Source organism: Schistocerca serialis, chromosome 4 (assembly GCF_023864345.2).
Source record: "Schistocerca serialis cubense isolate TAMUIC-IGC-003099 chromosome 4, iqSchSeri2.2, whole genome shotgun sequence".
Taxonomy (NCBI): domain Eukaryota; kingdom Metazoa; phylum Arthropoda; class Insecta; order Orthoptera; family Acrididae; genus Schistocerca; species Schistocerca serialis.
Genome location: NC_064641.1, coordinates 549,463,630 through 549,478,451, shown reverse-complemented (window position 1 = coordinate 549,478,451; position 14,822 = coordinate 549,463,630). Strand labels below are relative to the sequence as shown.

The window sequence follows — 14,822 nt, the reverse complement described above, 5'->3', positions numbered from 1 at the left end:
ACACAGCCAGAAGTTGGAAACTGTGTGAAACAAGGCTCATCTGAACAAATGACTTTTCCCCATTGCTCTATAGTCCAGTTTTTATTTTATGAAATCCACTGCCTTAAAAAATTCTGCTAGAGTTTCAACATTACTTTTTTCTTGCACCTACCCATTCTTTGTCATCAGTGTCAGTGCTTTCTTTTTATGTTTCCTATTGACTATTATTCAAGCACTGAATCCAATAACTTGGTGCTCTGCCACTTCATTTATTCATCGGTGAAATGTGTTCCACCCTTTTGTATAGTTTTGTCATAGTTTGCAGGTGAATCTTTTCTCACCATTCAGCTGTTGCACCATTAATTTCAGACACTTCACTACACACAGACTGCATCATGTTGTAGGTCATGTAGTCACTTGTGTCCAAAATTAAATTGTCTTATAATTTGCAAAACAAGATGATGCAGAACAATAGTACTACTTCAGTAGAAACAAAACTGATTGTGTGAATAAACAGTTATTTGCTATGGTACATTAGTGGTGTTATTTTTTACTGTCACCATAGGATGTAACATGTTTTAAACTAGTCATCTCGGAGATGTTCTTTCTCCCTACCAGAAAATGTAGTATATGAGGCTCCATGGAAAAGGAACAAGGTTCATTGCAGCAAATTTGTGTAAATACCAATTATGGTCAGTTAGTGGTGCCTGCCTTCAAAGTGAAAGCTGTTTGTATCCACACACATCTGCATTGATACTTTCTATTGCTCAAAACATTTCTGCATATTGTTGTTTGTGAAAATATTCAAGAACTTCATCTTTTTGCTCTCCAATGCAAGCCCATGACTGTAGTGACCTATTATTGATTTTAATGAATATTGGTTCAGTACAAAGAAAAAGGCTGAAAAATGTCACACACTAATATGCCACAGCCAATAGTACTGTTGTAATGAAAGTAATCCTGACGTACATGACAGCTGTACAGAAACCTTCAGACAGTAAGGTATTCACATGGCGATAAGAATGTGCAGTGGTTCCTCCTGCTGTGGATCAAAATATAGAGAATGGTTTGCAGTAGTGCCAACTATTGACGGAGAAATGAATCATCAGAGGACAGCAATGAGTAATGGTGGCAATATTAAAGCTACTATCCTCCAACATACAGAGACTGTGTATGTTTAAGCAGGCTTGTGTGAGAAGTGAGCTCCACTCTGTAGCTGCATGTTGTACTCGCGTTGCAATGTTCATTCACAAGGCTAATCTTGTCTGTCCAGGCATTAACACAATCTGATGAAACCCAGATCCACATTCACAATAGAAAAGGCACATATGCTGCTGCAGGATGCTGTTGACCACACCTCACGAAGTACCCATGGGAAACATATGCAGTGGCATATGCTGTTTTTTTTTTTTTTTTTTGTGTGTGTGTGTGTGTGTGTGTGTGTGTGTGTGTGTGTGTTTGTTTTTTGGTGATGCTTGTTTGGCCAAAAGCTTTGTTTGACAGTCTTTTTGTTGTGCCTATCTGTGACTGAGCATTTATGCTATATGTTTCGTAATTTTGTTTTTGTTCTGTCGTGGACTTTACATTGTTTTATGTGCTGCAGACATTTACCAAATATATGTATAAAGTCTGTCACTTGTTTGTGAAATTGAACAATTACTACACAAAAGCATACAAATTCATTTTTGGGGAACTGTCCTCTGTGCACATCCTGTAAAGAATATTGCAAGTTCCTTGTGTATTACTTTACTAATGAGTGTTGAACCTTATCATAGATTTGTAACAGGTTTAATAAATATACAACTTAAGAACAGATCACAATGTTGTAACTATTGTATTGTATTGTTATGCAAACTGAAATGAACTCCAGTTAGAACAATTAATGGTTTGTAGTCAGTAGTGAGATACAAATTGAGCAATATTCAGCCATAAAGATACACATGAAGTTTTTTTTGTGACTATTTTTGTTATAGACACATTGCTATGTGCCATTTCCATTTATGTGTGTGAGTACAGCTATTGCCATACCATAAATTATCAGAGACCAGAATCAAATTTTATCAGGTAGAAAAGGTATTATATGGAAAAGTATTTAGAAGACTCTGAAATGGGCAGAAAATTTGAGTTTCATTCGTTGAATATAGGAAACATACCCCATACAAAGAAGAAAATCACTTGGTGGACATTGAAATAAACATTTGTGGGCCTCTGCAACTTATCTATAACCTCCCGTGGTGCTGACTCTGATGACTTAGAAATCAAATGTGCATTTCTTATTTGTTGATACCAGCAGCATTTTCTGCAACTGCTGTTTATCTGTCTGTAGAATTCGTTGTGTATCATCAAGGGAGTGACTGTTTTATTTCATTGCTTTTTTGCCAAATTTCCTGATCAAGAGCCAATTGTACAGCAGCATCTCACTTGAAGAGAGTCTGCATAGGGATCTGTGCGCTCCAAATTACCATATGAAAATTTGCTCTTTTTACTGAGTCCTTGCAAAGTAATAGTCCACATGTTATGTGATTAGTCCGGTTGCTTGTAAGGTGAAGAAATTTTAGGCTGGCAGTTACAATGTAATGTTTGTGGCAAAAATTTTCAGACATTGTTGAAAGATAAAACTGCTGGTGCAGACAAAGGAATTAACTTTTCTAGTGGTATAAATGTTACAAATGCTGCATAAAAAAGAACATGTATAACAGAGGGCTTTACATTGGCTCTTATGCTGATAAAATACTTCTAGCCAGTGGTACAATATGTGCATAAAATAGATCTTGCATTAGTGGCAATCATTATAATACGAAGCAGAAGACATTTATGTATGTGGTGAAGAACAACTCCATGTTGGTGGTTCAGATATCTCTGATAACAAGTGATGCCAGTACTGTTGTAGCAAATAACTTAAATAGACCATAGGTTTGGTTGATATGATTATTAATCCATTGGGCCATAACAACATAACATACCTCCTGTATGGCTGAAATTTAGCATTTAACCAAGAGTAAAAAGCACTGTCAAAATAAGGGTAGACAGAATAAGCATAGACTACCAGTGTTTCAATCCAGTTGAGCATAGACTGCATAAGACTGCTTATGAAAATTGCAGTGCCATGAATAAACAATAGAGAAAATCCATGGATTGTATTCTACACATGAATTATAGTGGATACAGATAAATTTGTGCATGAACAGACCAGTAAAATAATAATATGTGTCCCAAATCAGTATTTGGTTAACTACAATAAAACCTTTCAGCATATCTTGACATTGAAGCTAGAAAGCTTTCAGTATGAGTTGAAATGTTACCTGCATTGGCTATTGAATGAAAGTAATTGAACTGGCAGCTTGCTCCATAACATACGTGTTCAGTGGACATCATGCTAGCTGAATGAGGAAACCAGTGTGGCATGGTATCTCTTATGTAGAGTTGATGTATTGAATGTACCATGCCACTAGGAATGAGAATTTCCCTGTCTGAAAACAGTCCCAGCAATGATTCTCTGATGTTTGAGAATATGTGCAATTCTGCACAGCAGTGTTACCCATTATATGTCACAACATTATGTTGTCCATTCACTTGTTATGATGATGCTAGACACTTGAGATTTATCACAGAGGAGTTTTTGGTTGGTCTTCTTCAGCGAAGTCATTGAAGTTAGACATTGGATTTATAGAAGGAATACACGGACATATTACCACATAATATTTTTGTACTTGTGAGACAGACAGACTAAGAAGCTGTTAAATTCATTTCCCATGGACTAAATAAATGAAACATGCTAATTCTTATGGAGCTTATCCTGGGTTTAAATAAATTAGCAACAAATAGAATAAAACACATACACCATCATTCAATGCAATAACTTCTTACTGAGCTTCCGAGACCCTAAAATGGACAACTTATCCACTGAAGAAAATGATATCAGATGAGATGACACAGTGGTTGAAACACTGGATTTGCTCTTGGTTGGAGCAAGGTTCAAATTATGTTTATGGTGGATTCTCAAGATGCATTAAACTAAATACTGTAATAATTCCTTTGAAAAAGACAAGCTGATTTCCTTCCCTTTGCTTCTCAAACCAAGCCTGTGCTCCACTTCGTCATATCGTCGTCATCATAATCGTAATTGTCATCTTCATCATCATGAAATTTAACCATAATCTTCTCCTCTTTCACAGTGGTCACTGCTTGTTGGTTTCCTGTGGTATCGTACTTCATTTACCCTTCAAGCAATGAATGATAGAACTTACTGTTTTATTTGTGATTGGTAAAATGTATTAAAAGTTCAGGATGAAGTGGCCTACTTCCATCAGTCTAAAATACATTTTAGTAACAACAATTTGGAAAGGGCAGACTGCTACACACTACGTAGAGGAGGCAATTGAGTCGCAGATAGGCACAACGAGAAAGAATGCTAAATATATTCAGCTAACGGATTAAATCCTCCATCAGACGTAAAAAGCTCTCTCTCTCTCTCTCTCTCTCTCTCTCTCTCTCTCTCTCACACACACACACACACACACACACACACACACAGGGCCACAGTCATCTCCAGGCACTAATGCCTTGAGACAACAGTGGCTAGTGTGTGCGAGTTGTGAATGTGTTTGTTTCTTCTTCATCTGATGAAGAACTTAGTTCGATAGCTCAATATGTCTACCATTATTTTTGACCATACCTGCCTGTGACTCAACACTTCCTCTGTGTGCTGAGTAACAATCTATCATTTCCATTTTGTTGCTATTCTTTCCATTTTGTTGCTACACCAACCTGTATTTTACATTGTTTGATATATTTCAGTAACTAAGACATCATTACATATTCTTTACCACTTGTATAATGGCTCTCTTGCTTCAGTCATATATACTAGATATCACTGCAGCCAGTTTCTGCTTTTCGGGCAATTTAATAATGTTTGGCAGGAACAATGCTCACAATGAAACATCTCTTAAAAGTGTAATTGAAAAGTTTTGTCAATTTGTAATTGGAGCCTCTACACAACTTCCCTTAATGCAATAGCACTTTAACTAGGAAAGCAAACAGCATTGAATAGCTCAACATTGTGTTTGACAATTATAACAGTAATAAGTATGTGGAAAGGAACACATTTCACTGTGAAACCTAGCTTTTCATGTTCAGCAAAATGATGTTTTAGCAATTAGTGTCATGAATAGACTCGGCCAGCTTCTTCATGATGTGCCTGCTAAATATAAGTTTGATAAGGTTGTGGTCAACAGACATTAGATTAGGTTACTTACGGAAAGTACACTAAAGGTAAAAGTCTGCTTAGTAATTTCTGAGCTTGCTTAGAAACTATTTTGTCAGTGTGACATGAAGATATTAAGTTATGTGATCATTTAATTCTTTTATAAATTGTGTTAAATCACTACAGTGGGAAAATGCAATGCCCCCCCCCTCCCCCCCGGACGATGTTCCGTGTCACCAAGGTGTAAAATGTGCATACAGTGTGTTAGTGATTCATTTGTCACAGTCATCAGCAATCAGACGGGTCTCAGGTGGCCTATCTGTACATCCTCTGTTTTGATTCTGCAGGCAATAAGTGTGCTGAGTTTAGAATGAACACTGTTTGCGTCATTCATTCTAAGGTACAACCATGCCCTACCAACAAGTATGTACTCGTGATGAACAGCTTTAGCAAGTTGAATGGGATCACATTACGAGCATGTAGGATGCTGAATGTATCTATTCTACATCTACATCTACATCTATACTCCGCGAGCCACCTTACGGTGTGTGGCGGAGGGTACTTATTGTACCACTATCTGATCCCCCCTTCCCTGTTCCATTCACGAATTGTGCGTGGAAAGAACGACTGCTTGTAAGTCTCCGTATTTGCTCTAATTTCTCGGATCTTTTCGTTGTGATCATTACGCGAGATATATGTGGGCGGTAGTAATATGTTGCCCATCTCTTCCCGGAATGTGCTCTCTCGTAATTTCGATAATAAACCTCTCCGTATTGCGTAACGCCTTTCTTGAAGTGTCCGCCACTGGAGCTTGTTCAGCATCTCCGTAACGCTCTCGCGCTGACTAAATGTCCCCATGACGAATCACGCTGCTTTTCGCTGGATCATGTCTATCTCTTCTATTAATCCAACCTGGTAAGGGTCCCATACTGATGAGCAATACTCAAGAATCGGACGAACAAGCGTTTTGTAAGCTACTTCTTTCGTCGATGAGTCACATTTTCTTAGAATTCTTCCTATGAATCTCAACCTGGCGCCTGCTTTTCCCACTATTTGTTTTATGTGATCATTCCACTTCAGATCGCTCCGGATAGTAACTCCTAAGTATTTTACGGTCGTTACCGCTTCCAATGATTTACCACCTATGGCATAATCGTACTGGAATGGATTTCTGCCCCTATGTATGCGCATTATATTACATTTATCTACGTTTAGGGAAAGCTGCCAGCTGTCGCACCATGCATTAATCCTCTGCAGGTCCTCCTGGAGTACGTACGAGTCTTCTGATGTTGCTACTTTCTTGTAGACAACCGTGTCATCTGCAAATAGCCTCACGGAGCTACCGATGTTGTCAACTAAGTCATTTATGTATATTGTAAACAATAAAGGTCCTATCACGCTTCCCTGCGGTACTCCCGAAATTACCTCTACATCTGCAGATTTTGAACCGTTAAGAATGACATGTTGTGTTCTTTCTTCTAGGAAATCCTGAATCCAATCACAAACCTGGTCCGATATTCCGTAAGCTCGTATTTTTTTCACTAAACGTAAGTGCGGAACCGTATCAAATGCCTTTCTGAAGTCAAGGAATACGGCATCAATCTGCTCGCCAGTGTCTACGGCACTGTGAATTTCTTGGGCAAATAGGGCGAGCTGAGTTTCACATGATCTCTGTTTGCGGAATCCACGTTGGTTATGATGAAGGAGATTTGTATTATCTAAGAACGTCATAATACGAGAACACAAAACATGTTCCATTATTCTACAACAGATTGTCGTAAGCGAAATAGGCCTATAATTATTCGCATCTGATTTATGACCCTTCTTGAAAATGGGAACGACCTGCGCTTTCTTCCAGTCGCTAGGTACTTCACGTTCTTCCAGCGATCTACGATAAATTGCTGATAGAAAGGGGGCAAGTTCTTTAGCATAATCACTGTAGAATCTTAAGGGTATCTCGTCTGGTCCGGATGCTTTTCCGCTACTAAGTGATAGCAGTTGTTTTTCAATTCCGATATCGTTTATTTCAATATTTTCCATTTTGGCGTCCGTGCGACGGCTGAAGTCAGGGACCGTGTTACGATTTTCCGCAGTGAAACAGTTTCGGAACACTGAATTCAGTATTTCTGCCTTTCTTCGGTCGTCCTCTGTTTCGGTTCCATCGTGGTCAACGAGTGACTGAATAGGGGATTTAGATCCGCTTACCGATTTTACATATGACCAAAACTTTTTAGGGTTCTTGTTTAGATTGTTTGCCAATGTTTTATGTTCGAATTCGTTGAATGCTTCTCTCATTGCTCTCTTTACGCTCTTTTTCGCTTCGTTCAGCTTTTCCTTATCAGCTATGATTCGACTACTCTTAAACCTATGATGAAGCTTTCTTTGTTTCCGTAGTACCTTTCGTACATGATTGTTATACCACGGTGGATCTTTCCCCTCGCTTTGGACCTTAGTCGGTACGAACTTATCTAAGGCGTACTGGACGATGTTTCTGAATTTTTTCCATTTTTGTTCCACATCCTCTTCCTCAGAAATGAACGTTTGATGGTGGTCACTCAGATATTCTGCGATTTGTGCCCTATCACTCTTGTTAAGCAAATATATTTTCCTTCCTTTCTTGGCATTTCTTATTACACTTGTAGTCATTGATGCAACCACTGACTTATGATCACTGATACCCTCTTCTACATTCACGGAGTCGAAAAGTTCCGGTCTATTTGTTGCTATGAGGTCTAAAACGTTAGCTTCACGAGTTGGTTCTCTAACTATCTGCTCGAAGTAATTCTCGGACAAGGCAGTCAGGATAATGTCACAAGAGTCTCTGTCCCTGGCTCCAGTTCTGATTGTGTGACTATCCCATTCTATACCTGGTAGATTGAAGTCTCCCCCTATTACAATAGTATGATCACGAAACTTCTTCACGACGTTCTGCAGGTTCTCTCTGAGGCGCTCAACTACTACGGTTGCTGATGCAGGTGGTCTATAGAAGCATCCGACTATCATATCTGACCCACCTTTCATACTTAACTTAACCCAGATTATTTCACATTCGCATTCGCTAATAACTTCACTGGATATTATTGAATTCTTTACTGCTATAAATACTCCTCCACCATTGGCGTTTATCCTATCCTTGCGGTATATATTCCATTCTGTGTCTAGGATTTCATTACTGTTCACTTCCGGTTTTAACCAACTTTCCGTTCCTAATACTATATGCGCACTATTTCCTTCAATAAGAGATACTAATTCAGGAACCTTGCCCTGGATACTCCTGCAGTTTACCAATATTACGTTAACTTTTCCTGTTTTTGGTCTCTGAGGACGGACGTTCTTTATCAACGATGATAATGTCCTCTCTGGTAAGCCGTCAGGTATTTTATCGTTTCGCCCAAGGGGGGGTCCCTCTAACCTAAAAAACCCCCGTGTGCACACCACACGTACTCTGTTACCCTAGTAGCTGCTTCCGGTGTGTAGTGCACGCCTGACCTGTCTAGGGGGGCCCTACAGTTCTCCACCCAATAACGGAGGTCGATGAATTTGCAACCATTATAGTCGCAGAGTCGTCTGAGCCTCTGGTTTAGACCCTCCACACGGCTCCAAACCAGAGGACCGCGATCGACTCTGGGCACTATGCTGCAGATATTAAGCTCAGCTTGCACTCCGCGTGCGATGCTGGTTGTCTTCACCAAATCAGCCAGCCGCCGGAAGGAACCAAGGATGGCCTCAGAACCCAAGCGGCAGGCGTCATTCGTTCCGACATGTGCTACTATCTGCAGCCGGTCACACCCAGTGCGTTCAATAGCTGCCGGAAGGGCCTCCTCCACATTACGGACGAGACCCCCCGGCAAGCACACCGAGTGCACACTGGCATTCTTCCCCGACCTACCCGCTATTTTCCTGAGGGGCTCCATAACCCGCCTAACGTTGGAGCTCCCTGCACATTTTGGGCACAATGTATTATTAGTGTGTTGATGCTTTCAACAGTGACCTGTGGAGCATTCCCACTCTATGGAACAGGTTCTAGACATCCGCGTAGTATGGACACAATGTCAATGATACATATTGTGTGGACAGCAGTGACTGACCAATCATCATCCAGGGACAAAATCTGGTCACATGTTGCACGTGTTGCATCATGAGGGACCATTGTGAACTGTCTGCTGGCAGCGGGAATAAGAATACTTGTGAATCTAGCCAGTCTATCACTGACACCATGACACCGCCAGTGATGGGTACTCTGGTGTCATGAAAGGGTTGACTGGAGAGTGGAATGGCACTCGTCTTCAGTGATGAGACTTGGTTCTGTCTGTGTGCGGGTGTTGAACATAAATGTGTATAGCGTAGACTGGTGATCTTTCTATTGCAAAGTGCATTCACCTATGACCTATAGGTCCCATTCCAGGCTTCATGATATCTGGGGGATCATCAGTTACAACACACAGTCACATTTGGTGTCCCAGCAGGTTAAAACAACCAGTACTCACTACATTGCACAGGCTCTTATCCCCTTTGCTACTGCCATTTCTTCAAAAGGAAGGTGATGTGCTTTTTCGACAGGACATTGCACATCCACATATGGCTGCTGCAACGCAATGTGCTCTTCATGGTATAGAACAAATGCTGTTGGCAGCAAGATCAGCAGATCTCTTGCCAGTTAAACATGTATGAGATGTGATGAAGAGGGAACTTACTTCTTTTCCGGGGATTGCAAGAGCCACTGCCTTGTTAAACAAAGGGCACAAAATGTCAGATAATGTATCGCACGATGCTATTCAGTACCTGTATGATCATTTCCATGGAAGAATACATGCCTGTGTTGCTGCCAGAGGAGGATACACTGCGTAATGATGCAACTATTTGCACACACTTTACTCTGATATGGCTTTTCATTTGGTCTGAATTTGTTACCATATACTCCTACAATGATGAACTACCTGCCACCTCACTTGTCAATAAAATGACCTTGTCCTTGAGGGTGTTTCATTGTTGTCTGGTAGTGTATATGAGCTTAGTCATTTGCCAAAGTACTGAAAAATTGCATTTTTTTGTGGAATAGATTATTTACTAAGTACAGACGTAAGCCGTTGTTGATGACTAGTGACCAAGCAAGGTGGCTCAGTGCTTAACACAATGGACTTGTATTCGGGAAGACGACTCTTCAAATCTGCATCTGACCACCCAGATTTAGGTTTTCTGTGATTTCACTAAATAGCTCCAGGCAAATGTTGGAGTGGTTCCTTTGAAAGGGCATGGCTGATTTCCTTTACCATCCTTGACATAATTTGAACTTTTATTCCGTCTCTAATGACCTCAGTGTTGATGGGATGTTAAACCCAATCTACTTTCCTTCCATCAAGGGCTAGTTATGTATCATTGATTCTCTTGAGACTATGGTCAGTGTGATTGCTGAGTGATTTTAGATGAGGAAAATAATTACTGTAGTTATAAATATGGACATGCAAATGTAGTGGAAATTATGAATGACCTAAGTTAACATATCTGAATGAAAGCCATTATCCTATAGAACAAAACTCACAGAATTCCAGCAAGAATAGGTTTTTTTTAAGTATCTGTATCTACACTAATAATAAATCTGTAAAATTATCATGTCTTTCTCTTTCTCTGTTTGAGCACGTTAATCAACTACTAGATGAATTTTCTTGGGGATTTTACAGATAACTTGAGCATAACTTGGGGCACTGTACAGGCTTCATTTCATCAAAATTGGATCACAGCAAATAAAGATATCATATTTGAAAGTTTCATCCATACTAATATTATAAATACAAAAGTAGCTTTGTCTATTATGTTTTCACTACTAACCTGCTGAAATGATTTTCATGAAACTTGGTTTGAAGATAGGTTGAACCATGAGGAAGAACACGCACTACTTTACAAAGTGTGTAGTACATTATATTTATTGATTTGAAGAATATTACACAAATTAGGGAAAAATGTTTACTCTCTCAGAAAGCTATTTGCTTGACTTTTGATTGTTATTGTATTTGTGAAAACGTTTTTATGATTCAATGTAATGAATACAATGCTTCTACCATCCTCAGTGTGTGTAATTCATACTTCCACGCCATTTGTTGCATAATGTACATGTTGTATAATATATATAGCTAAATCAATAGCACGATGCATAGATGCGCACTCGTTCCATCACCCTTTTTATGTGCTGCTCGGCAGTGATGCTGCACATGCGGATGCGTTGTGGGTTGGTACAGCTTGGGAGGGGGTGAGTGAGGTGCACACCACAAGCTATGCTTACCCGAAACAGGTAGACAGGTGGAGGCAGCTGATGTTACTGCATGTACAGTAGCTTACTTAGTCAGCATCACTCATCACAACAAAGCTATTGCTTTGCCAAGTCTAGCTATCGGTAACATCTGGTTTAAAAATATGTAGCCACCTCATATGTACTTACTGAACAGATACAATGATGAGAGGAGGAAAATAAAGCAGTCTTTATCTATGCTCTAGCTCTAAATAGGAAGGAAGGCAGACAAGCATAACATCTTCATTTTCTTGAGTACATTAAATACTGATTTCAGGAATGTGGTTAGCTATAAAATGTCCAAAAATTGGGTAAAGTTTCTTCCGAGGATGAAGTCTTTCACGAAGGCATTATTGTGTAAAACATTCTCAAACTACTTGCCATGTCAGTTCAGGGTAAAACCTTGAGCATTCTACAGTTACCTCTATTGTCTCCATCTGGAGCAACTGACTGTCCAAATTGCTGCTGTGGTGGCCTTACATAGCTCATAGACGGCTTCAGATTGGTTGGTAAACATAACATAAGGTTGGCAGTATTATAGACCAATCAGAAGCTGTCTTTGAGCCATATAGGGCCACCACAACATCAGTTTTGATAGTCAGTTGCTCGTGACAAAGCTGATGGAGGTAATTGTCAAAAAGGCTAGGTTTTACTCTGAACTGACATGACAAGAAGTCCAAGAATGTTTTACGTTTCTTCTAATTGGAAGGCAGAAAATGTTGAGCACATGTTTAAAGATGGTAATTAACTGTCATGTAGCAATGTGTGGTGTCATTGGAACAGAAAAAAAAGATAGGCATATGCTTGATATCACACAACTAGAAGTTCTTTTTTCAGTGCAAAAGAAAAGGTGGGAGGGAGATTTCAAAATATTGAGGAGTTGGTAAATAAAGCAACTCAATGACTGGCTATGTATCTGTACTGTAATTCATATACTTGTGTTTTACTCTGTGTTGTCTGCTTCTCGTGACAGTACTGTCTAAACACTGATATGTTTTAAAATTTTTTTGAGGAATGAATGCCTGACTTTGAAAGGTTGAGATTCAAGTAACTTACTTATCTGCCAGCCTTTGTGCTGTATCACTGAGTAGACAGCTGTGGTAGTCAAAAACCTTGAGATCTTCACTACCATCAAGGCATTGCACAACATATTACCAGCGAGTTCCATGGGAGTGTATGATCATATGGCCAAGTAACTTGGAGGTGTCATGCAAGATCTTTATGTTTGGAGCATCAGAGTGACCGGGTTTTCTGAGAGTTTCCTGATCTTTTTTCGTTTTCTGATGAAGATGGTAGCCCTGCAGAATGCATTCTCATTAAACAGTCCCTGTGAAAGTGTAAGATGAAATTCTGCTTGTAGTGATCTTGCCAATAGCATCTAGGTGAAATAAACCAGGATAGCTTAATTATCTGATGCCATAGTAACACAGGGTTGAAACAATGAAAAATGACACAGTTCCTTTATTTTGTACAGTACTTACAATCAAAATCTGACGTTGGTGAGCAAGATAAATGATGTATTGTTGAAAAATGATCTGAACTGAAATAAGTATTTCCTGTAAATATGAGTTCAAGAACAGCATGAGGCGGAATTGAAACAAGAATTGTGAAGTGGCAAAATGTCAGACATGGGAATAATTTTAATCATAATGTTGTTATGAAATTTGATTGTTAAAGTATGACATGGGAGTTGTAAGTTGGATAGGCTTTGATACACAGGGTGTATCATAATTAATGGCATAAACGCTTACAGTTGACAGTACACATTACTAGAAGCAAAAAAGTCTCAGTAAACATAGGGTCGAAAACGCATACCTTAAGAGCTACGAGCAATTTTTCATCTTCAGTACTGTGAATCAAATCTCTTCTACTGCAAGTTCTTTGTTTTCCATATTTTGGGAACTGGTAGCGTGGACCAAAACAAGGAAAAAAAAGTCCAGTAAACATGTGCTCTAAAATGCATTCCATAAGAGCTATGAGCACTTGTTCATTTTTGCTACTTTGAAACACAACTCTTCTAATGATCAATTGCTCGTAACTTTTAAGGTATTCATTTTAGAACTCATGTTTGCTGGACATTTTTTTTCTTATTTTGGTCCATATTGCCACTTCCCAAAATATGGAAAGCAAAGAACTTGAAATAGAAGAGATTTATTTCACAATATCGAAGGTGAAAAATTGCTCGCAGCTCTTAAGGTGTTCATTTCCAACCCTACGTTTACTGAGACTTATTTACTTCTAGTATGTGTACTTTCAACTGTATGGATTTATGCCATTAATTATGATACACCCAGTATAGCTTTCTCAGAAATATGGGCAGAGTAGCACTGCATAATTAAGGCATCTTTTGTTAACTGACATCGTAATACAAGGAAAAACGAAATCGTAGAAACTCATTATACAGACAAATTATTGAAAATATTGTTCATAGTAATCACACAAATATGAACGGACAGAAATGAAAAATTTCTGAAGTGTAGTGAAAAAAATATATATATTTGACCTGAAAATTGTGTGTGATTTATGTTAAATTTTAAAAACTTGTAAAACTAGCCAAAATAAGCAAAACATATTACAGCCAAGTATACTGTTATTTATTTAGTTATGGGGTTTCATAAATTTTTAGTAAATCACTCAGCACAAACTGTGCCTTAATTCTTGATGCTTAAACATTTAAAAATTCCAACAGTATAATAGTACCTAAAATAAAGGAAAAGCAACCATCCACCTGCAGCAGACTGCTGTGGGGTGCATAGAAACTCATAACAGAAAACGGTATCCACACTAGCTTTGGAGCTCTTGCTCTTTTTATAGCAAAAGTACAATATACTGAGAAAGAATTATGAAGCTGAAATTATGGGCTTTCTGATGTGTATGATTGTTCATTATCTCCTAAGGTTGTGTGCTACTGATATCAACATGCTTGCAGTGCCTCACAACCAAAGAAATGGTTTTGATGTATAGTGTTTGAAATTAGGAGTGTAGGTGAATTTATTGTAAGAGCAAAGCTGTAGTTTCATGAATTTATCATCACTTTAAGAAAATACTGCATTTCGGAAAGATGCAATACGAATTTCATCTCACTCATATTTTTGTTCTTTCAGGTTGCATACAAAGCAGAAAGAACTAGTGGACAAGTGCAACGCAAGCTTTTCTCGGACTCGAGACCTGGTGCAGGTGAAGTGGGATTTATTGCAATTCCGAAACGTTATCGTAAGACTGATGTACGATACTCACGGATGGGAGCAAGTGACTTCAATTTTGAACAGTACAATGGTACTGGCTTATGTGGACTTGAAGCAACATTAGCAAATTCATATTGCAATGCTATGATACAGGTGAACAATGTAACAATTT

General features: G+C 38.9%; 1 protein-coding gene across 4 annotated transcripts in view; it reads left to right on the top strand.

Moving 5' to 3' along the window:
- LOC126475276 (PAN2-PAN3 deadenylation complex catalytic subunit PAN2) overlaps nt 1–14,822 on the top strand; it is a 320,263-nt gene that overhangs the window by 118,157 nt on the left and 187,284 nt on the right. For all 4 annotated transcript variants that reach the window (XM_050103030.1, XM_050103026.1, XM_050103025.1 and 1 more), the window contains exon 9: nt 14,570–14,803. In XM_050103030.1, coding sequence (XP_049958987.1) covers nt 14,570–14,803 — 234 coding nt within the window. The remainder of the gene's footprint in view (nt 1–14,569; nt 14,804–14,822) is intronic.